Consider the following 24525-nt stretch of genomic DNA (forward strand, 5'->3'; position numbering starts at 1 on the left):
AATCTCTGGACTGCAGCCAGTGGTAAATTAGGCAAATATAAATCACACTGATGTCAATGGAATATAAGCATGTGTAACTATTCCTCAGATCGGAAACATTCTATGCATGTTTATTAAAATGCATTTTTCAATGTAAAACAATGCTTGCTGTATATGAAAGCAGACAAAATTTTCCTGTTGTTCTGCAGAAAGACTATATACAAAGAAATACTTTTTATGTAAAACTTCAATTTATAACCAAGACCCATAATGTAAAGGAAAAAAGTGAATCAATAACATAATGGGAATAAATACAAAAATAAGAATTATGTTATTATTTCATATTTTTAATTTCATTATTTTTGTTTACATTAAGGGTCTTGGTTATAAATTGATTATATTTGTATATACTGTTTGTTTTTTTGTAGATTATCCTATTTCATTGCAACAAGTTGTGTTTCTCAGTATCATTCAGTTTGCAAGTATAAAAATTTATATTTTGTTATTATTTTTACAGAATGAGCCTTGCAGAGGCGTAGCTAGGGAAAATGGAGCCTGGTGCAAAATCTGACTTTTGCTGCCCCCTCCCCATGTTCGTTTGTGTTTTTTGTATTTTTTAGTGTTTTTTTCAGTTTTCGGTCAGCAGGGCGCACAGTTTTTAGGCTAGCAGCATCAAAATTTCAGGGTATCTTTATGAGACTAACCTGATGATACCAGCCAGGCTTGGTGAAGTTTGGTTCAGGGGGTCCAAAGTTATGGACTCTCAAAGGGGTAGCCCCATCTCCTATTAACTCCCATTGGAAACAATGGGGGATGGGGCACCCCCTTTGGGAATCCATAACTTTGGACCCCCTGAACCAAACCTCACCTAACTTGGGTGGTGCCATTAGGAGAGTCCCCCAAAAACTCTCTTAAATTTTTGGTGCTGCTAGCCTAAAAACTGCGCCTCCCTGCAGGCCAAAAACTGAAAAACACTAAAAAATACAGAAAAACTGAAATTTTTGCTGCCTCCCCCCCGCCCCCCCGGCGCACGCCCGGTGCAATGTGCACCCCCTGGCCCCCTTGTAGCTCCACCTCTGGAGCCTTGAAATTTCATTATGAGGTCAGCATTGAGTCTAGATTTCCTGCTAGCTTATGTTTGTATAGATGGCTGGTTTGTTACATACTTATAAACTTGTGTACATTTCCATTTAAGATTGTAATGAAACATATAAGTAAAAAGTCTGTTGTTATTGCACTCCAGTTGGAGGCTTTATCTTGTCAGCATTAAGCTGTAGCCTTGTGGTACAATTTTGTCCTTTATTACCTTGTGGTCATGTACCACCCCCTTTTGCTCAATATGAATGTTTCTCAGAAATTTAATATTACTTAAATAGTGTTCATCAGCAAAATTAGATGTATTTACTCTTCCTATTCAGTTCGTAATTTCATTAATCTCTATTATCCTTATTTTTTTCTCCTCAAAGATGATTCAACCTGTAGGGGTGAGCCCGCGAACCCAGCAGAACCGTAGATAGAGCGCCTGGAATGCCGGTGCCAGCTACGGCCTTCTGGGCGCACACACTCCCCCAACCCCCGTGAGTCACGGGTCATGAACTGCCTGACTCGCGGTCACCAGGTGCCCCATACAAAGGGACAAAAGGGCCCCTGCCCTCATGTGAGGATTAGACCCAGACACGGATGCTTCCTCCTGCACGTAGCAGCCCGATGAGATCATACATCACATGATGATCTCCCGTTCTCCCAATCTCCCGACCTCCCGTTCTCCCGCCTGTCCGACCCCTTTACACGCCCCTAGTGAAACCCTAATAAAAGGTGCAAGGGACGAGCACACGGCAGAGTTGCCAGGATCACGGGATCCCGCGCTTCCTGCTACTGGCTCTCTCTTCCTTGCGGCGTCGCGGGCACGACTTCACAACCTTCTTTGTTTTTTCTAATACGAAAGGTGCTGCACCCTCATGAACATCAGATTTTCCCTTTTCTACACTTTTTAAAGGTCCCTACTGCAAAATAAAATTAGCCAGAACAGACACCAAGAAGGAAATCTCTGGCTGTCCTTAAGAAAAGGTGCTCACCACTTGGGGTAGGGAGGGAGGGATTCTGTATAAGTGTAATGTCTATGCCTATGTTCTCCTCACTGGAAATGCAGGGAAACTGCTTCAAATGTGTTCCAGCTTTTGCTGCCTACAGGGATAGCTGATGTGATTCCAGTAAAACTGGATTACATATGACTACTCAGGGTGAGAAGCAGGATCAAGTGGCTTGTAGCACCTTTTATTAATTCTGGGTAGTATGGCAGCTGCCCACATTCTCAAAAAGAAATTGACCTCCTTCCAGTATACATAACATGCTCTACACAGGACTGTTGATTGTACAATAAAGATGATAATGATCAGGACTGCCTTTGAAACTCGTGGAAATCTCCATATCTTTTTTATTACAGAGTAAAAAGCAACTGGGGACTTGAGTTTGATTGGAAAATGGTCAAATACCTCCCCACACTGCTGCTCTCTTGATACAATCAGCAATATGCTGAAACTGGACTTCAGTTAAATAAATAACATTTGAGAAACTCTTCATAAGTCTCCAACATCTTGCCTAGTTTGAATGTCATATATACGCGAATGCATGCCACTCTAGAATTACTGTTCTCAAAACATCTTGCAGTGGCTGTTATTACTGCCAGAATAATATTGTCTAAAATAAAATAGTGGACTATACTTACCCTAAGATGTGCTCACATAAGAGTCTGCAGTAGTCACTGTGTGAGCTGGTAATCAATAGGAGAATCTTCCCATTGTCCTTCAGTTTTCTAAGCCACTTTTTAACAGACTCAGGGCAACTTTGTATATATTTTTCTGGATTTCTTTTCACTTCTGGAAAGTATGTTCCACAGTTTTCTGAGAAACAGAATAGAACATTATACAGACTATGGCACATTTGTGTACAATGTACGAACCCATTCATGTTTGTGACAAGACTCTTAAGAAAATGTCCTTGGGGCAGTACTGGTTTCCCAAACTGCTTTTCACAGTGTACATAATGTCAAAAGTTGGTTTGCAGGATCCTATGGGGGTAGATGCTGAAAAGGGAGCTGTCAGAAAAATCCCACTGGTCACATGGTATTAGTTGCCTGGATCTTAACCCAATAAACAAACTCTGGAAGTTTACTCAGCAGCATTTATTGATGAGGTAGATCAAGCACAGTAACTTGGCAAAGGCAGTTCTAACTGAACAGGCATCTTAGGTCCCATATATTCCTCTTGAGTTCCCTTTCCCAGATTCCCAGAGAAAGCAGCTGGTGCCTAGACCAGGGGTGTGCCCGGCCTCAAGGTCAGCGGCTGATAGCATTGGAGCCCCCTGGCTTCCTGCCCACGACAAGATAACAGTCGTAACTCTTTTCTCACAGGACAGGCATGTTAGGGGAGACCTACTTCTCTAACAAGCATGCAAAGCCATAAAACTCAGGTCAAGGAAAGAATGCATAGATGGCAGTGGTTACATATAGCAGAGCTGGTTACATATCAAAGGAAGCATTTGGTTACATATCTAAGCTGGTTACATGACAGACATGAGGTCTTGGGCTACATTCGTCTTAACCAGATAAGCACCACCCTGACACATGGGTGTACACACACAAGTATTCCTACCCAATGAAAAATATGTTGAAAAGAACACACACTGTTTGATTTGGTAATCAGTCAGTCAGAAACTACAATGTAATATATAAACACGTTTCAGTCCAACTGACAAGAGGTTCAAATTTATGAGCAAATTTTTGTGGGACTTACAAAGCTGAAATTAAGTACATTATTTATTAACTTACTTCATTTCTAGCCCTCCTTCCTCTCCAGTGGGGACCCAAAGTGGCTTACAAAATTCTCCCCTTTCCCATTTCGTCCTCACAACAGTAAACTGAGGAATGTTAGGCTCAGTTTGGGTAGGGAGGATTCGAACCTGAGTCTCCCAGATCCTAGTACAGTTCTCTAACCACTACACCATATGACTCTTGAAGCATTAAAGCTGAAATTCTTAGTGATTCTGTTTAGAAGTAAGTCCTAATTTAGTCATCTGGGCTTATTCCCAGGAAAATATTCTTAGGATTGTATGCATATAGTTGTAGGGCAGCTTGATGACTAAAAAATTCTGAAAGGGGTTTCTACATTCTTTCCTAAAAATGGACAAAAAATTCACATCAGAATGGTTAAAGTCCTTCTATACCACTCCAAAAAGTGAAAAATAGTCAATCTGCAGTCCAAGACATCAGGTTTATAACTTAAATCTGAAAATAGTGGAAGTGCTTTTTCACAAATCAGGAAACTTCAAAGTTGGAACACATACCAGCCAATACATAGTAAGTGGTAACAGAGCCTGAAAACTGTACACTTTTATATCCAACAGCCCACAGAAGGCAACACACTAGCACATAGCAAACAGAACCACACATGACAAGAAATGTTAACTTGTGAGGTTTTCACTGCCCCTTTGAACACAGGAATCAGACTTGGGCAGGGGTTCAATGGCAGCCAGCAGTAAGCATTATGCTGGAAAAGTGCAAGTGGAATTTATTAGTGTTTCTAAAAGCATTTCCCCTTCATGCTAAATATTTGTGGTCGGCTCAGTAAACGATTTAACAAATCCTAGACATTACTTTTATGTGTGGAATGTGCACAGAGCTCTTCCTCAGTGCAAAACAAACAACAGAAAGATACCCAAACCTCTTAACTTCAGCTATTACTGAAGATGAGAATATCTGAAACTGGAATATATGAAAGGGCATAGAAATAATCTCAGCAGTTGATCCATGGCCAGCTGCTCTGAAGCAATGCTTGGATTTAAGCCAGTATATATCCATTGATTTCAATGGGACAAATAGCTTAAATCAGCATTTTAATTGGGATATGCATCTAGCATCCAGATATTTGAAATACTTGAAATATCTGGCAAATACTGCCTAACAGAGTGTCTACAGAAAAATGGATGAAAAATAAAGTACTGTGGCATAATCACAGGAATGTTGCGCACGCGCGCACTCTCTCTCTCTCTCTGTCTGGAGTCTCAGTGAGAAAGGACTATAAAGTAAATAAATAACAAACAAATAAATAACATATAGTTAACAGCAAAGTTTTCTGAGTAACTTATGAACCAACCAGTCTTGAATATAGGTGAAACTCTTCTGACTGTGGAGTTCAGCAGCCTTTACATTAACTACTCTGCCTTGGGTCACAACTATGGCCTATTTCTCTGAAGCAGCAGATGAGGCCATAAATTAGTTTTTGGATTTGTCTAAATAGCAGCTCTAGCCTCTCATGATTGAATAATCCTCCATATCTCCCACCAAGCATACAAAACAAAAACAGCAGGGTCAAGAATTCTAGCCTACTTTTCCTCCCAATCTGGTACTTTTCCACATGAAACAAATTTTCTTTGTGGGGAATATTCTGAGTCTCAAATTATATCAACACAGGCTTACCCCCCACATTTACTATTTGTGAGAAATATGGCTAAGGTTGTTAAACAGCATCTGTGAGAGAAAGCATAACAGAGTTTTCATTTGCAAAGAAGGTATCACCTCTGCAAGAACTCTTCCCAACATTTATTTTCAGAACCATGGCTTTTCAGTGAAAATTGAAGATATGTATCCTATACTTCAAAACTTATTTCAGAACTGTAGCCATTTCGGACGCTGTTATGGGAATGCTGTGTTCTTTCACCTTCTATTTTGCTGCTTTCTCTGAAGCCTAGTGAACAATCTGAAGGCATATGAGATTGTTCCACTGCTAAACCTGAACAGGCCGACTCCTGTCAACTGCCAAAAGAGGAAACTGCCTGAACTGTGCTTTATTTATTCAATCAAATGTATAGCTCGCCCTGTCCCCACAGTGATGTAGAACAATGCTGAACCAATAAACCAAAATATATTTGTTGTAGATCCATACATAAGAAAGCCACGCAAGACTGCCAGTTACCCATGGAACGGATTCATCTGAGGCTGAAATTATCTTCCACAAGGCTTGCCCAATAACTTCAACGGAGAACAATTTTGTTGCACTCAGAAGTGAAGAGATGTGACACCTACTGACACAAGCATTTGTGTGCACAGCAGTAAACTAGATAGGAGATGCTGATTTATAAAAGAACACTGGCAGCCCAATCGGGGTGGGGGGGGGAGGTGGGGGAGGAGTGGCTTCTGGAACTAGTGTGGAGATGCCTGTAAGTGGCACTTACTCCAGAGCAAATGTGGAGGTAGACAGGCACCATGGAGCCCTGTGGTGCTTGACCTATCAAAGCCTGCTGCTTGAAGAGCTGTGCCAGCCTAAAACGGAATGCTGGTGCAGCTTGGGGCAGGCTAGGGATGTTCCCGGGGGATGGAGCTGACTTTACTGGGCTTTCAAGCTAGGAATGCCCTGGTTCAGATCTTGGACTTTTGCCATCTGAAATGATGGCATTAATCCATTTTATTTCATGGAAGGCTTTCAGGCGGCCAGGAATTTTCTGGAGTTTGCTGCCTTTCCACACCGCCTGGAAGCCCTTTGGAGGTGGCATGACAGCACAGCAGTGACACGGTCCCCAGCTGCCAGAGCCCTCTAGATTAGCCTGAAGCCTTAAAAGCGTTAGACACAGACGTCAGTAACACTTCCAAATTTCTAATCTCTTTATTCACATTTTGAAGTTTAGAGCAGTGATTTGAGATTTATTTAACACATATTTATCCCACCCTCCAAGGAGCTCAGAGCCATGTACATTGTTCTCTTTCCTTCTTTTTATTCTCACTGCAATTCTGTGAAGGAGCTTAAGCTGAGAGAGATTGACTGGCAGAAGCTTCATAACAGACTGGAGACTCCCAGATATTATTCCACTACTCTAACTACATTACTTTGGCAACATATCACCACAGCTGCCCACAAGAAATCTGTCTTGTTGACAATCCATGTAACATATAGTTTGGCTCTCTCTTTCAAGCGCTTCCTCTTTTTAAAAAACTATTTCAGAACTTTCTTTGGATGCTGGTGCTTTAAATCTTATTCCACTGAAGTTAACGTATTATTTCCATTTGTGACATTGGGAGTCAGGGCTGAATTCCCATGTAACTTAGATGGTTTGGAAAAGTTGACTTCAATTCTGAAGGAATCACAAACGTCACATGAGAAAGGCCTGCTTGTACTCATTGTAGGAGGTCAACAGCAAGCATGTAAGAAGCAGCCAGGAGCTTCAGGCAGGATTGGCTGCAACAGCCATCCTGGTTGCCAACAGCTCTGCCACAGGAAATACAGAACATCTGGCAATTGCTTAAAACTAGACCTTATAACAGGTCTAGTGGCAGGAATGAGTAAGCAATGGAAACTGCTTTAAAAGGTGCAGTACAGAGATATCCTCAGAGTTTTCTACCCTCTGACATTGCTGTGCTATTGTCTGATAAGTAGTTTGAGGCATGTCTGTCAAACTCTATGATCCGTTACCCAGCAGAATAAAAATTAATGTGCTTTCAATCCTCAAGTAACTTTGCTATTTATAACTATATATTCATTTTAAAAAGAGAGAATAAAACACAACTACACAGAGGCCCTTTCTGCATTTACAGCGGCCCAGGGACGGAAAAAACGCTGTCCCTGGGCAGCTGTTTGCACAGGAGGCGCTTCTGGATCGCAGGCTCTAACCCTGGCCGCCCAGGAGCGGCGTGAAGCCTCTCCTAATAACTTCACTCGTTTAGCGAGGTTATTCTAAAATGCTGTCTTCCCATTGGCGCTTTCCCTGCCCCTCCACTCACCTCATCCTCCAGCGTGCTCTGGAGGCTGTCAGGGACCCGCCCACGCTGCCCTCCAACCTCCAGGGGTCGGAGGGAAGCGTGGGCGGGTCTTTGACGGCCTCCAGAGCGACGCTGAAGGACAAGGTGAGTGGGGGGGGGGGGAACGCAGAAAAGGCGACTCCATGCAAAGCCACCTCTTCTACGCTGGCTTCTGTGGGACCGCTCGCGCGCTCCCGTGTGAATGGCCCCCACCCCTCCACCAGCATAATTTCTGCCGGTGGAGAGGCGCCCTTTCCGCTGTGCGGAAAGGTCCAGATATCCCAAGACTAACCAAACAGGTTAAACAAATTCTATTGTACTTGTCTTCTTAAAATAGATTAAGTAAGAAAGTTATGGGTGATTTCTGATAATTCAGAACAATACATAAGTCCTAGAATAGTATTGAATGAAGACAGAGGCAATGTCTTTGTTAATATTCTGTGTTTCCAGTCTAATTTAGCATGAGAATCTGAGAAATAGTGACAGAACTTAATATACCACAATATTAAACACTTTACAAAAACTTATGCCTTGGCACCTACTATATTGCAGTCCAGACGTACTTCTAGAGTCAAAGTTGAACAAGATTTTGCAGATCATCTAATTAGACCCATTGTTCTAAGGCAAGCTATCCCAAAACCTAACCTGCTAGTATTACAATGTAAACTATACTCAGTTCCTCCAGTCTGAAACCTCTGAAATCTGTGCACAGGACTGCACTGTTAGGCACAGAATTCAGCTTTCTAAGAACTGAGTTGCCATTTTAACAGAGACAAAGCTGCTAGCTTCGCTATCTGCAAAGATACATTTGAAAGTGTGAAACCTCCAAGCAATAAATTCCATCACTGTGGGAGAAAATATTCAATATATGGTTCAATATTTCAATATATTCTCCTACAATTTTAAAAACAGTTTTACAATGCAATCAATGCAGCCCTTGATTGCTCAGTCTGCATCTCACCAATTACAACAACTCTATTTCTTCTGTTTGTCATTTCCCAAGTAAAACACTTTATACTTTTCTGATTGAAAATGTCCTAATCCAGAGTGAACTATAGTTCACTCACTCCCAGGGTCGCAATATTTAAATGTTCCATTTCTCATTTTACTACCTTGATTCATAGTTTTCATAGTCCATGTTCTGATTACATATGTTGAACAGCTTTGGACTTTCCTTTTGCATCAATTCTCAACAGCAACTGTATGTCACTTGAGTTGCAATATTAAGAATAGCACAACTGGTGCACGTCCTTTGCTCTTCCCCAGTAGCTGACTGAGTGACCGTCAACCTGGGAGTCCTACTTTCGTTCATTTTGGATTATCTCATCATAGGATTTTCAAGGTAAGGGTTGGTTAAAAGTCCTTTACCATTGCCTTCTTCTGCACAGTACTAAACAGTGTTAGTTGAAGCGGCACTTCAGTTTTTTATGCAAGATCCTCCACCAGTGTCACTTTTCTCTACTGCTGTTGTCCACAAGCTACCCTTGATGGATTCCTCTACCTCCATTACCACTGGAGAACTATCTGTTCTCTTCTGATGATGTGGTTCTTAATTCATGCTCTACTTAACTGTTCTTAATTACATCCCATATCCTGCTCCAGAGGCAGGCACCTCATTTTGCTTGTTAGCAAGGTCAACTCTTCTAACATAACTGGTTATTTACCTATAGTCAATACCTTGAGATGCCTGACGAAGCTTTTTAGAAATATTTGGAAGGTGTTTTTCATTCACTGCATCAGACTCAACTCAACACACAAGAAGCCATCATATTTATCTTGGTGGGTTGATACAGGTCAAGGAATGGTTTACTGTGTACTAAAACTGCAGGAATTCATATCAGCAGAATTCTAATGGAAATATTTTTGTAGTACTAAGCAGTATGATGGGCATTGATTTCCAAACACACAGAGAGAATGCTCTCCATCTATCAGAAAGTAAGGCAACAAACAAACAAACAATTAGCATCTTGCCTTTCAAATACTGCAGCTTAAGAAGAGAATCAACACATTAAAATCAACTCCAAAGTAAAATAAAATACCATTAGATGAATCACAGCAGCATAAATGAGTAGATGGTAATTGCGGCCAGCTTTCCAGCAAATGTCAGAAACTTCTCAGCTATATAAACATTGGTCTTTTTTGCATTAGTTGTTTACAACGTATCTAGCCACCAAATGCAACTCCCCCCCCCCTTTTAATTCCACACACTTTTTCCTCTGTTTGGTTTCAGAAATATTTTCCCTTAATTTTTCCTCTGTTGTTTTCCCGAGCAATGTTTTTGCTTTTACTGCAATTTTTTCTGATAGGTTGCCAAGCCAGTTTCGCTTTAGTATGCAATCATGCGGAAATGATCTTTATTTCCCTGCCCCACCAAACACCTTGCCCTTATCCATGCCCCCGTATAGTTGCCCCACCTCCCCTTCGACCATTTTCTCCTCCCTCTGATCCTCCATTTTGGAAAGGAATTTTCAATTTGTTTTTCTTGTCACATCACAATAGCGATGTAATGTTAGAATGAAGACACAAGCCTGATTGATAATATCAGCGTTGTCAATTTCATCTTGAATTAGGTATGTAACATTAAGGCAAAGATACACTGTGTCCTCAGTTAGGAGTGAGTGAAATTGACAAGGAAGGTTGCTCTTGCAGGAGAAAACTGACAAGGGACTGCCCTAGAATGGTGCATTACTGCAGCTCTAATTTGGCTGGAAAATGTGGCTGTGTGTGTGTGCGCGCGCACGCACTATGTGTTTCTGCCTGCTTCAGGAGCTTTTTGGGATCCCATTTTGTTCAATAACAGTAATAGAATTCAATAATAGAATACTGTAATTAGAGTTCCATAACAGAAATGGAGGCTAAGATATTTTAGAATTGCCATATCAAGATGTGACTGTATTGTAATGCTAGAGCGTCGGCACAAAAGAAAAACGACACCCCACCACCATCAGGAATAACACAGAGAAGAGACAAGGAGGAAAAACTCCAAAGAAGATGCGCAAAATGATTTTACAGAAAAGACAAATGATTTAACCACTGGGAAAATCTGTGGTAAACTGTGCATGTGGAAAAGTCCGTACAGCAAGAGACAACAAGCTGTCTTTTCACAGCGGATTCAGTTTGAATGGGGCTATCACCTAAAGATTTCTATCTGAGGTTTAACCAATTTCAACTCCCAAAGTGCAAAGAAGAAGGAGAATTTGATATACATGATCTTTGTTACTGCAAAAAACTTGAATAATGGCTTTATCTGTTTGTCAGCTGCCTCTGTATTTTTAAATATGTCCTAAATAGGCCATTGCACTCTGCATTGGCGGAGCTGCTGGAAGTCCCTGGTCCTTCAAAGATGCAGCTGGCCTCTACCCGGGCCAGGGCCTTTACAGCCCTGGCCCCTGCCTGTAAAACTGAGCTGTTCCACCGGGGTTTTGGAGAGGCTGGCTGCGGATTGGCTGCCCCCTGATGGAGGCCCCTGTCATATGTTGTCCTCTTTGGCAATGCCTTATACTGGCTCCATCTTCTGGCATTGCCACCCCTCCCAGCCTTGGGACCGGGCGCCACTCATAGGGAATTTGAGTTGACTCTGTTTTTAGGATTCTGTACGCTGCTATTGATTTTAAGGCTTGTAATTGTGTTTTAAATGATTGTTGTTGTGTTGTAAACCACCTAGAGCCCTCCGGGGATGAGGCGGTCTACGAAAGCTAGCTAGCTAAATAAATAAATAAATAAATAACAACAACAACATGTTAAATATGTTGCTTCTAAGTAATCTCTCAGATCAGGGTCCAGAATCAATCTGCAATCCTGATATTTCCACAGCATTAATGACCTGCTTCCTAAAATGTGAAGAAATGCATCAACTGTTCATATGATTTGGCAAGAAAGGACTGAAATTTGTAGAATTTAACCAATGGATAAAAATTGATAGCCCATTTGATGGCTTTTGAGACAATAATTATCCCCAGTTATTCAAATCATTCTAAGGTATGTAGGTAATTATTTTCCCCTTAAATCTCACTCTCGCAGCTTTGCTTAGTTCAACTACCGGTACCTTCTTACTCCTGATGCAGGGACCCAGAAGGATATTATATAATTAATGTGACTTCTTGTAAAAAAAAAAATGCAATTCTGCACTCATTTAATCAAAGGGGTTTGAGCCATCAACTTCTATATTTCCTATCCATCATCAATGACTGTCCACCTTTAGTAAAAAGTTTACTGTTTGCCTAACTTCATATAATCTTGCTGTACCCTACCATACCAGATGCAAAATACCAAGTGCAGAAACTCAGGCAGTCTAATTCACAGCCTGAGGCAGCTGGGGCGGCGCAGCTGCTGCACCACACGGCCACCTCCAGAGGGATTTTCAGCAATGCAGGGAGGCAGAAATAGCAAAAATAAATTTAAAATTCCCGCTGCTGGAAAGCCCTCCATAGCACTAAATGGACTTAAGCCACTTGAAAGGGCGGTGTAAGTCTGATCCCCAGGTTGTGGTGTACCTGGCAGCAAGGCTCAGGTAGAAGCCAACTAATGTGGGCTTTACCCCTAGGAATGCCCTCCCCCCATGCCAACATCCGGCTGGTGTAGCTCTATGGCAGCCCTAATTTCAGTGTAGCTCCACAGCAGCCCTGTATTCTGGGTTTTGCCACCATGGAACCACTATTCCACTGGTGGGAGTGCCCCTTGCGCTGGCAGAGTGGGCAGATGTGCCAGTGCAGCCCTGCACCAGCTCCACAACTCAATTCTTCCTCCCAACAGGATTTTGCTGTTAGTTTGCTCCCAAAGCTTAAAAGCATGATAAGGAGACCATTTGTTTGTGATTCCATAAATTTTTGTCCACAACATAATGCAGCTTTGACACATAGATTATGAGTTTTTAAATAAGATATGTGCTGTCTGGATACCCAGAATATCTCTTTAAAGAATTTGATTTCTACAAATCCCTTTTGCATTTTTAGACATATTAAGCCAGCTGTACTGTCTGTGTAGTACAAGATCATTTTAATGTGGCTGGTTGGGTTTCTTAATAATGCCCCAAACAAACAGGGTTTCCTTTATCATTTGAACAGTACAAATTTCCTATCCATCATCAGTGACAGTTCACCTTTAGTAAAAAGTTTACTGTTTGCCTAATTCCATATAATCTTGGAGTACCTTGTTGCTCTGTTGTTCTTGCAATGGTCAAATATTAGTTATTCCAAATTAGTTATTAGTTATAACATTAGTTATTCCAAATATTACTTAAGCAGCACTAAAAATCTGTGATAATATTATTAACATGCATCTGCTGTAATTTCTGGGCACATCCCTCCCTCTTCTGATTAATACTGAATATTGTTCTACAATTGTTCTCTTCTGAGTAATAATTATATCCAGAAGCTGTAAGTATCTCAGAAATTCTACAAACATTAAACTACGGTAAATAACTTTAATTTTCCATTTAGTTTGTTTTGTCGTAAGGCTTAAATATTTTATAGTTGTTACTGGTCAAAATGCTGGTGTGCTAAATAGACTTTTCTGAATGGTTCAACATGTGTCATGGCTAGGAGAATTAATGTCTTCATTGAAACCAACAATTTTATATGTTTTTAATGAAATCATATTCACAAATACTTAGTGATATTGGTCTCTAAAAGTTTTCAGAGAGATGTTAGTTGAGGATAGAGCTACTTCAGAGAGGCTTTGAGCTGAAAGTGACTTTGAGCTGAAAGTGAATAACAATTCATTTCAAAACCAGTAGACTTTTACTGTATTTTCTTCTGAGTATATGTGAAAAAAAAAAACTTAAGAGAGGTGACCAGGAATACCTTGCAATCAACCAGAAAGTGATTTATCATGTCTGCTTTTGGTCTGTACACCTTTGATGTTCGCTTTGGTCTTCTGTCAGAGATGAGGGAACTCTCTGGCTCTTCCCAGTGCCACATAAGCAGCCATGACTGGGATGTGAGAAAACCCTGGTTTGTTGCAGGACTCATGCCATACATCTTCTTTCTCACTTCCCTTCTCCCTTCATGGCATGCCTGCATTTGCACACCACATATAGCTGAAGTAACTTCCTAGCTAGGATTTTCCCTATGAGTGGGGAGGAAGGAGTCAGGCACACAAGTCTGGAGACAAGCCAGCCAGGCTGGTGCATGTCCTGTCTTACTGTCAGCTTATTCACCATCTAGATGCAGCTTTCACGTGCAAAATTATTTGTACAATGCTTTGATCATCCAGAGTCACTTGAGCAAAATTTATGGCTTTCAAAGTCTCCATTAGGAAGGAAATAACTCTGTTTGCTAGCAAGGAGTTGAACATCTTGGCATCCTGGCTGCAAAGGGAAATGGGATGTTAAGAAATGCATACCAGGGCTCCACTGTCTGGCTTTGGGATTACTACATTTCTTGCCTCTCGCCACGTCTCTGGAATTTTGTCTTTAATAAAAATGAATCAAACAGCTTTGTCAAGGAGTCTAACACTATTTCCCACAGTATTCTTTACAGGGAACCATTCAAAAAACTATGTGAGGTACCTCTCTATTTTTACAGGTCAAGGTTATCTTTCCTTCATTTAAAAGTTTACAAGAAATTTTAAAAACAAATTATTCAATCAAAGCAAAAGCCATGATAACAATTTCCATGGCACAGCTCATAACCAGAAAAGAGAATGCTATTTTTGCAAATACATCTGCAGCCACCAAATGATTTGGGATGAATTCTATAAAAACGATCAAATACAACTCAAATACAACTTATTTAATATCTATATGCGGCCCCTTGCTCAGCTGGTGCAGAGCTTTGGGCTGATTTGTCATCAATATGATGACACTCAGCTCATTCTGTTGATGGGGGCAGGGACGGCCACCGCCCCTGCGGCTCTACAGCATTGTTTGGAGGCGGTTGCTGGTTGGTTGAAGCAGAGCAGGTTAAAACTTAATCCAGCGAAGACGGAGGTCCTATGGCTGGGCCGTGGGGAGGGGACTGGGGAATTTCAGCCGCCGGTGCTGGAAGGGGTTCTTTTGACACCAACTCCTTCAGTTCGCAACCTGGGTGTCCACCTGGACTCGTCCCTCTCAATGGAGACCCAGGTGGCACATGTAACCCGGGTTGCTTTTTTCCACCTCCGTCAAGCCCGGCGGCTGGCCCCCTACCTCTCCCAGACCGATCTGGCCATGGTGATCCATGCAACGTCACCTCCAGGCTGGATTAGGGTTGAGGCCAGCTGCTAACGGCTGATCGAGCGAAGCTGAAGCTGGTCCAAAATGTGGCGACTCATCTTCTCGCGGGGGGTCCCAGCAAGAGATCATAGTACCCCCGTTTTGTGCCGGCTGCACTGGCTCCCAGTGATGGAATTCCGGATTGTCTTCAAGGTGTTGGTTCGGACCTTTAAGGCCCTTCGTGGCCTGGGGCCCTCATACCTATGGAACAGTCTCACCCCATGTGTCCCGGGTCGTACTCTCCGCTCTGCGGAGGCAAACTTGCTGGTGGTCCCCTGCCCCTCTATGATGCAGCTGGCCTCCACACAGGCCAGGGCGTTTACTGCCCTGGCCCCTGCCTGGTGGAACGCTCTTCCTCCAGCAGTTAGGGCCCTGCAGGGCCTTGGGGAGTTCTGCAGGGCCTGTAAAACTGAGCTGTTCCACTGGGCTTTTGGGGGGACCGGCCAATGATTCCGCCCCCTTCTTATTGCCCTGTTTACTGGCTGTCAGGTGACTATCTGACCATCTGCCAGCCCCCTCCCAGAATTTGTCCACTCCCAGGTCTTGATCGCCGGGGTGTGATGCCAGACGCCCCTTATTATTAATTATTAACTATTTATTGTGGATTGCTGCTGCTATAGTTTTAAGATTTGCATTTTAACTGGGGTTATTCGATTTGTTTTATTATGGTTGTTCTCGTTTTGTTGTACACCGCCCTGAGCCTTTCGGGGGTAGGGCGGTTTATCAAATCGAATTAATAATAATAATAATAATAATAATAATAATAATAATAATAATAATAATAATAATAATAATAACAATAATAACAACAACAACAACAACAACAACAACAACAACAACAATAATATATTGTGAAAACAAAGCAAATGCGAAAATGTTGGCAGAATGGAAAATTACTTGGAAACTTCACTGTTTTAAAAAATATTGCAACCCTGAGCCATATTTATTTAGTTAATACCTTTTAGGTCTTTCCAAAGAGCTGAGAGAAGCAGTGGTCAGTGAGGTGGTCAGCAGCTGCCATGGCTCATTCCTCCTCATAGGACCTCTTGCCTCTTCCTTGTTCCTTTGCTGTTGTGCAGGCAGGACAGATGGTGCCACTGAGCCCTGCCCATATTCCACCTGCCACATTCACATGAGAGAGCAAAGGAAGGCTGAGAAGTAGTGACTGGTGGAAGATGGGGTATAGCCTGGAAGCACAATATTCCCTCTGCCCCCAGGCAAAAACCAGACAAATGGTTGGGAGAATAAATAGCTCATTCCTCCACCAGCACATTCCTCTGCACTCAGAAGTAAGGACTGCTGAATTAAGTAAGGTTGGGGCACAGGAAAGTGAAGTAAGTAAGGAGGAAAGGGAATCCTGGCCAAATCCTGGAGCAAGGAATTGGTGCCTTCTTGCCTCCAGAGGTGAGTCCAGAGGTGGTGGAATGTTCCTGAACCATGAGGTTTCTTGGGGGATCAGAGGCACTTAGTATCCAGGGCTACCCAAAATCTGAAACGAGCGCTTCTGGGAAGCATACATGCTTTGTCATTTAAAACTTAAAGAGGTGTTCTGAATTTACTTCCAGGTTCCATTACTGCAAGTGGTCAGACAAAAAAAAAATTCCAATAAGTATATGTATATGCCTACTTCATCAAACTTGTTAAACAGTCAGTAAATGTATTAACATACATTTTAATATGCTTGTCAGAGCATGGCTCCCCCCTCCCCCCCATCTTTGCCAGTTCTGCTGCAGTGACAAATAGTGTAGCCATCTTTTTTTTTTCATGACTGGCCTTCTGTGCCTTTAATAACTTATATGGTTCAAGTACCCTGACCTAGATGGCTCTAGATGACAAGAACAGTTTTGTCAGATCTTGGAAGCTGAGCAATTTTAGTCCTGGTTATTATATCAAGGAAGCCAAGGTTATTATGCAGAGGCAAAAAAAGGTTTGTGTCTATTGGCACCTTTCAGACCAACTAAAGCAACGGCAAACCACCTGTGAATGTCTCTTGACTTGAAACTTTACAGGGTCACCATGATTTGACAGCATTTTCTACCACAATAGTTTTAGAAGTATAGCTGTGTAGGTCTATTGCAGAAAATCCCCAAAGAAATCTTGTGGCACCATAACACTAATTTTTGTTGCTCAAGCATAAGCATGCACAGACCACTCTGGAATCTGATGACAGTGGCTCTAATTGAAGAAGAGTGTCAGGATGTGGTGAGTGTGCAGTTTGTCCTTGAGAGGAGGCTGCCGGCTGCTTCTGGCTTTCTGTCTGGGATGGGGAATCTTGCTTGTAGGTTTATCTTCACTTGCCTGTGGGAAACTATGCTTTGTTTATTATGTATTGCTTTGAGTATTGGCTTTGTTTATTCCGGATTGGCAGGACTGTGATGTGCCACTGTGTAAAATCTACAACCAAAGGTCTGAGGCTCTCAGACCTCGCATCACGTGTATCTGACTACGATTGCCAGCACAACTGACTACGATTGCCAGCACAACTGAGAAGAGTTACTTTGGCCTGGACTTTGCTAGTTCGTTACAAAGAGTTGATTTTGACACCCTACTTTTTCTCTACCCTAATGGAATCTCAAAGTGGCTTACAATCACCTTCCCCTCCACTCCCCTTCCTTTGCTTTTGTGAGGTAAGTGGGGCTGAGAGAGTTTGTAGAGAATTGTGGCTAGTCCAAGGTCATCCAGCAGGATTCATTTGTAGGAGTAGGGAAACAAACCCAGTTCACCAAGAGTAGAGTCTGCTGCTCATGTGGAGAAAAAGCGCACCCAGGACTTACCCGGGGCCCCATTGCTGCAGGGGAGGAAGGAGCAATTGGCTTGCCTTCCCCTCTTCGGATCAATGGGTCACGTGACGGAGTGAGAACCGTCATGTGATGAGGGAGCCGGGCAGACTATTTAAGCCAATGTCCGGCTCAGCCCAGCCTCCTTACAAGGCTGCTGGTGAGTGGAACCCACCCTCCCTCCCTGAGTTTTGGGCTGTTGTTTTGTTGTATGCTATTTATGGCAGACATTTGTCGCAGTCTGGGTGGATTCAGGGCATAGGGGCACATCCTTTGGGGGAGGCAGGCTTGCATGCCAGACTGCCCTAGGCGGGGGCCTCAATAACAGGTCTGGGGGTAGTGGAGGGCTTGAGGATGCAGGCCTAGAAGCCCTGTTTCAAGCTCGCTACCCCTGGCAGGAGGGGGTGTCACAAATGGGTAGGCGCCCAAGTGACATCTAGTAACATCCTGTCCCTGTCCCCATTGGGGGACAGTGCCGGGTTCAGAGGTGTGCTGCCCAAAGGGCCAGGGGTCAGCTGTGGAGCTGACAGTGACCAGGTTCAGCAGTTCACTGCCTGGTGGAAAGGATGTGCCCCGATATGCCTGCCCAGCTTCCAAAAGAGTTTTCCATTATTTGTTTATAAACCGGGGTGCGGCCATTTCTTTTCCAATGAATTTAAGTGTGTGTTTGGTTTGTGAGGGAAGCGGAATCCACACATCTGCACGCAAGTGAGTAATCAAACCCGGTTCTCCAGTATAGAGTCTGCCACTTTTAATCACTACACCATGTTGGCTCTCTATAAAGCTTATGTTAAAATTGATACATTTAGACATTGAGGTTCTACAGAACTGTTTGTAGATATATGGAGGATTTCAGAAGCTTAGCCTTTCTTACCTGGAAGTGAATAATGGGTTAGTGTAGAACCTTTTGTAATTGTATCCGTCACATGGATGTCCATGACACAGAACACAACCAAGAAAAGTAATGGAAAAGTTAAGGAATGGATGGCTTCAAAATCACAAGAAAATAAGCAGATTTCTTTAAAGATATTAATTCTTTAGCTAAACTAGTTACTGCCATCTAGTGACAGTGCACTGATGTGATCAATTTTGAGGGACATTTTAGGCCAATGCTTTTCAGATGTCCTTTTGTTTCCCACATCTTCTAAGAATGCTTTGAGAATCTGCTAAGGAATCTCTGCCTATTGCAGCTGATTCTGAGGCATGCTGTAAAATATACATCCAGTTTCTATGGAAAACAAATCAGGTCTATTGGGCCCCTTGAATGAATAGAAAGTGCTCCAGACCTAATTTCCTCCCACATTTGCATATCGCTGGGGAAGATCAATAGTCCAGTGTTAGCTGCTGTTCAGGAAAATATATCTAACACCACTCATCTCTTCTTCTTACTAGACTTCCCACATTGTCCTAGAATAGTGTCCCTCTTATTTCTTCACCTTTGCAATGTAGCCATCTCAGGAAATAGCAACTATTGCTCTTCAACCAAAGTTCATACTTTTAAATGCTGTCTTGACACTATAACCTCATTCTGCCACAGGGCTTCTGGTCTATCTTTTCCTCCTCACTACAGTTTTTCACATGACTGTTTTGCAACTATTCTTGCAACTAACTAAATGCAGTAAATTGTCTGTACATGACTTATAAGCCACTTTTAGTAGGTTTCTGGAAAGTCTGATACAAGCAAGTCTGATGCAAGCTGCTTACTTGCATGAGACAACCTTTCTTGGTTTTAGGACATAGTGCACAATCATATAATATGGAACTATGCTTGGAAAACCTTTTCTTAGCATTCATTTTCAATAACAAATGTTGTCTGAAAAGCTCCATTTGGTAGCTAATCAAGAATACTGTTTGTGAATCTTATTTTACTTAACTGGGTGAAAAACAGCAACTGTCTGCAGTGGGTTTCTGGTTAAACTGTATTTTACCCCAAGACTGTCCTTCAGTTTGTCATGAATGTTAAAATTCAGTATCACTAGCTTCATCAGGAAAACATGATTCTGATCTGTTGTCTTCTAGCGATACGTATAGAACAGCAACACTAGTAGAGGTTTGCAATTTACAGTGCAATTGATAGGTAGGGGGTGCCAAAAGGGCTGGGGAGCCAGAGTGACCCTGCTGCTGCCATCACTGCCAGTCCAGATGGTGTAAGTGGCACCTACGCCATTGAGAGAGACACTAATGCCAGCAGTGGGGCACTTCATGGCTCAGTGATGCTTGGGCATGAATGTTACCACTGCACCAGCACTTCTCTGCTGCAGGACCCAATGCCAGTGTGATGCAGGAATTCTTGGACATAGCTGACTGTTTCTTGAGGACTGGGAAGGTCTCCTTCAGCTGCTAGCAACGCATGCCAGCAAAACAGCATATGCTTCCCCTTGGATTCCAACAATGAGTTTCAGGGCATTGCTCAGATTTTTGTTTTCCTCCCTCATTTCCACTCCTCCCCATTCCTTCATGCGGATTGACAGGCAGCCTGTTAATCAAATGTGAGCAAATCACCTTCAAGGGTAAAGGGTAAAAGAATCAATTTGATTCATTTTCACTGGATCATAAGTCAGCTTTTCAAGCACAGGCCCTCACACAAAGCATTTAAATTATTTAATTTAGTAGGGTGTTATGGGTTTTCTGGGTTGTATGTTTCAGTGGTATTTTCTCCTGTGGCCATACAACCTGGAAAACCCACAACACCCTAGTGATTCCGGCTATGAGAGCCTTCGACAATACAATCTAATTTAGATTTAACTAGGGCATGTATCACAGGGGCCAGGAAAGGCCACAGTTGGCTAACATGGCTACAGCTGCTACCTGCTTGTTCAGAAGTAGGCCTAGAGTATTGTTGGGTAGGAAAGTCAGTGCCCAAACAATATTACAATGCAAATCAACTTATCTACAATTCATTTCAATAAGGAAACAGATTATAAGATATGGCAATGGTGCTTCTCAGAGCACATAAACAGATTGCAATTAAGCTACAAATTGTTACACTCCCAAGGTAAGCCCATTATGCATCCTTATGCATTGACCGGAAGAATTCTGTGGCACATGGTTGTAATTGCTCTTTTCTTAACATACCCTGGAGCAAACTGTTTACTTGGAGAAACAGATAAACATGGTTGATTAGAGGATACATTTACCAAGTCAATAATTAAAAACGATAACAAATTTAAAAAAACTCTCAGGGGTTAGGGCAACAGGTGTATAAAAGTAGTACTTGCTTTGTGCATCTTCAGGGGATGCATTTATGCATCTCCAGGGGATTTCATTTCTCCAGGGAAATATTTTTGGCTATCATTCCTGGCAGGGAGAGAGTGCCAGTAAGATTAGAAAGCCTGAAATTGTGTCTGGTTTGAAAGTGTTTATTTTGGGATATAATGCCAGTTACAGAAACAGCGGGGTTCACTGGTTGACAAATAAAATTTATTCTGAGGGAAACAATTAGTAACTTGCCTACCTGAGCTACTTGAGTAGGCTGTAACCCTACACAACACTGGTGGCAACAAATGGTAACAATGCTTAACAGGCAGTGGAGACAGCCCAGTCAGCATGTAACTTCAGAAACTTGAGAAGGCAAGCTGTAGCCTTTTTCTGAGGCTAAGGAAGAACAGAACTGCTGGACTAGGAATTTTGAACAAGAAGTCAAGGAAAATAAGAGGTCCAATGAGGAAAGAGCAGATTTTCTGTTATTTCTTTTAAGTGGAAGTGAGTGTTGAGTGTTCATCTTCAAATTAAACCACAAATCTATATATATATAAAGCTAACAGTGTTTTTGTTGATGATAGTATAACTCAGTAACTACTGGGCCAATTCCTCTGAAAATTCCCAGCCACTATAGTCAGCCAGGCTAGATGTTTTTAGATGTTCACATACCTGAAATTTCACACCTGGCCCAGGTAAAATGCCTTTTTCCTGGCGCTCTATGGTGAAGAACATGGAGCTGCCTGTGTGTAACTGTCACCCTTAGAATGTTCGTGCTGCTTAGAATGTTCACTCAGACGGCCAGATATGAGCAGTGGAAACAGTACATAGGCAGTAACTTGAGTGGAAGTGAAACACATACACACACATACACACGAGGGAGAGGGAAGGGAGGGAGAGGGAGGGGTGGCATGAAAGGGAAGAGAGGGAGGGAGAGGAAAGGGACGGAGGGGGAGGCATGCAAGGGAAGAGAAGTGAGAGAGGGGAGAGAGTGAGGGGTGGCATGCAAGGGAGGGGAGGCAGGGGGCCCAGCATCTTGATATGACCCACCCACCCTAGCGGAGGAAAAGGGAAGGGAAGGAGGGGTGGCATGCAAGGGAAGAGAAGTGAGGGAGGAAAGAGAGTGAGGGGCGACATGCAAGGGATGGGAGGGAGGGGCCAGGCACCCTAGATTCCCTGAATACTGTGGTTACAGTTAAGAAAACCAGGCACGCATTACTCAGGAGTAAGTTCGGTACAGCAACCATGACATACTTTGAATGGCTGCGTACGTGGCAGATTCTTATCTGGTGAACCAGATCTGTTTCTGCACTCCTGCATTCCTGCTGGGTGACCTTGGACTAGCCACAGTTCTTTGGAACTCTCATTCCCAACTATTTCACAAAGTGTCTGTCCTTTAAAAAACGCCATGGGGCTTATTTCATGATTCAGTTCTCATTTTTTCCTTGTCCAAGAAGCTATGTAACTTTGACCTCTTGTAGATGCAAACATTTGCATGCATCCAACCATATAGTTACTCCAATGGCACAGTATTTACATTTCTGGTAGCACCAATATTTGCTAATTCCCGTTCCCACTGCAGACCACCCCCCGTGGGGATCTGTCCCCTGTGCTGTCCATGACAAATCCTTGATCTCTACAAAGAAAATTTGCCAGGTTCAGAAAGTCATGGCTTTAGGAGGAAATATTAAAGTCCTGATCCACAAAACTTACAAATGGTTGGATACTCACAAGATTTTGAAAACTATTCTGTAAATGAAAGATATTTCCTATGTAATAGGGTTGCCATCTCTGAATTAGGAAATTCCTGCATATGTTAAGGGTGAAGCTTGAGGATAGTGGGATTTGGGGATGTGACCTCAGTGACTTCAGCAGGGCACAATTCCTAGAGTCTACCTTCCAAAGCAGCCATTTTCTCCTGGGAAATTTATCTCTGCCTCTTGGAGATCAGTGGAAATTCTGGGAGATCTCCAGGTCGCACCTGATGGCTGGCAACCCTACAAAAGAAGTCTTTGGATGCAACCCAATATCAGGTGAACAGTGTCAACTAACTGCAACATAGTTTCTCCACACGAAATCCATTAATTAGTTCCCATCATACTGAGGTGCTTTTGAGTTCTTATTTTATGAACCACCAGAGGGAGCAAGTTAATAAAATTTAGTCTTGTACTGAAAACATCTATTTCTTGTAAACTGTTATTTTACTCCAGAACAAAAATCCTAACCTGAACCTAATGAATTAGTAATCTTTCATACAATACTGATATACAGATGAGGATATTTAAATCCACACTACAGCCTCGACTTTTAGTTTTCTCACACAAGAACTTTTTCATGGCATTAATAGCAGAAATTTTCTTATAATTGGTTTGCAAACAACCCTGGTGCTGTCCTTCCTGCCACCCCTTAGTCACTCATTAAAAAGTTTTGCTATTTTAGCGTCATTACAGCAATATTTTTATTCTGTTTCTTCTGAAAGTAATTTTACCTGCTTTCTTCAAATTACTGTGATCCAGCAGCTTCACAATTCTAGGGCAGACCTAGGAGCTGGGCTGGGCCTCACTTGTTCCTTCTTTCCTTTCTTCTCCATTGTTACTAAATCAATTGTTATACTGTAAATTATCTTGAATGATTATTTTTATAATGCAAAATGATAAGTTTAAAAATAAATAATTGGGTGCATCTGCACACATTCAACATCATTTACAACATGCCAGCTCACAGATCTAAGAGGAGGCATATAGGTAAGAGAGAAGACAGATGGGCTCCCTGTTCTTGGCAGCTCCTGATCAATTCTGGTGCACCTGTGCTTACCTCGGGACAGGGACGTAGGTATAGATTTTTTATGGGGGGGTTCGAGGGCAGGGCCCCGCCCCCACCCACCCCTGGGGCATGACCATGCCTCCCCAAGCCCAGCCTCTGGCCTCAGTGGTTATAAAAGCAGCTCTCTGAGACCGGGGACAGCAGACTCCCCTGCCCTGCCCTGCCCTACCCTGCCCCCCATCACCTGGGCTCCCAACCGGCAGCCAGCAACCCCTTCTGCCCTCCCCTCTGGGCAGAGGAATAGCTAGGAAAAATGGAGCCCGGTGCAAAATCTGAGTTTTGCCCCCCCCCCCCCAATGGCCGGCCGCTGTAATACTGGAATCCACCCCCAAACAGCATCACTTTCAATGATGTTTAGAGAGCCCAAATTCTCCTTTTAAATCCACCTTAAAGGGAGAATCTGGGGTCCCCTCACCCTGAATCTGGGAGCATTCACCCTGAAAGGGAGAATCTGGATTCTCCCCCACCCTGAAACAGCATCACTTTCAGTGTGTAAACTGGGGGTCTCAGAGAAGTAGTACCCAGGCACTGTGAAGAGCTAAGAGAATGCCAGACCTCTACCTGTTCTGCACTGCCATCTACACATATTTGAAGTTGGATGCACATGACAGTGATTTCTTGTATTGCTAAATGCATGTCTTCTCGATTACAAAGTTTTGTAGCTGGGACACAGACCTGAACAAGAGTTCATTAAATGTACATATGAAACCATTCAATCACTCTAAGGTAGGGCTATTTACATATTTGTTGCATTTATACCATGTCACATG

General features: G+C 42.7%; 1 protein-coding gene across 1 annotated transcript in view; it reads right to left on the bottom strand.

The window, feature by feature from the left end:
• NT5DC1 (5'-nucleotidase domain containing 1) overlaps positions 1-24525 on the bottom strand; it is a 105295-nt gene that overhangs the window by 27637 nt on the left and 53133 nt on the right. The window contains exon 7 of the mRNA XM_048492460.1: positions 2705-2879. Coding sequence (XP_048348417.1) covers positions 2705-2879 — 175 coding nt within the window. The remainder of the gene's footprint in view (positions 1-2704; positions 2880-24525) is intronic.

This window comes from Sphaerodactylus townsendi, linkage group LG01, assembly GCF_021028975.2.
Source record: "Sphaerodactylus townsendi isolate TG3544 linkage group LG01, MPM_Stown_v2.3, whole genome shotgun sequence".
Taxonomy (NCBI): Eukaryota; Metazoa; Chordata; class Lepidosauria; order Squamata; family Sphaerodactylidae; genus Sphaerodactylus; species Sphaerodactylus townsendi.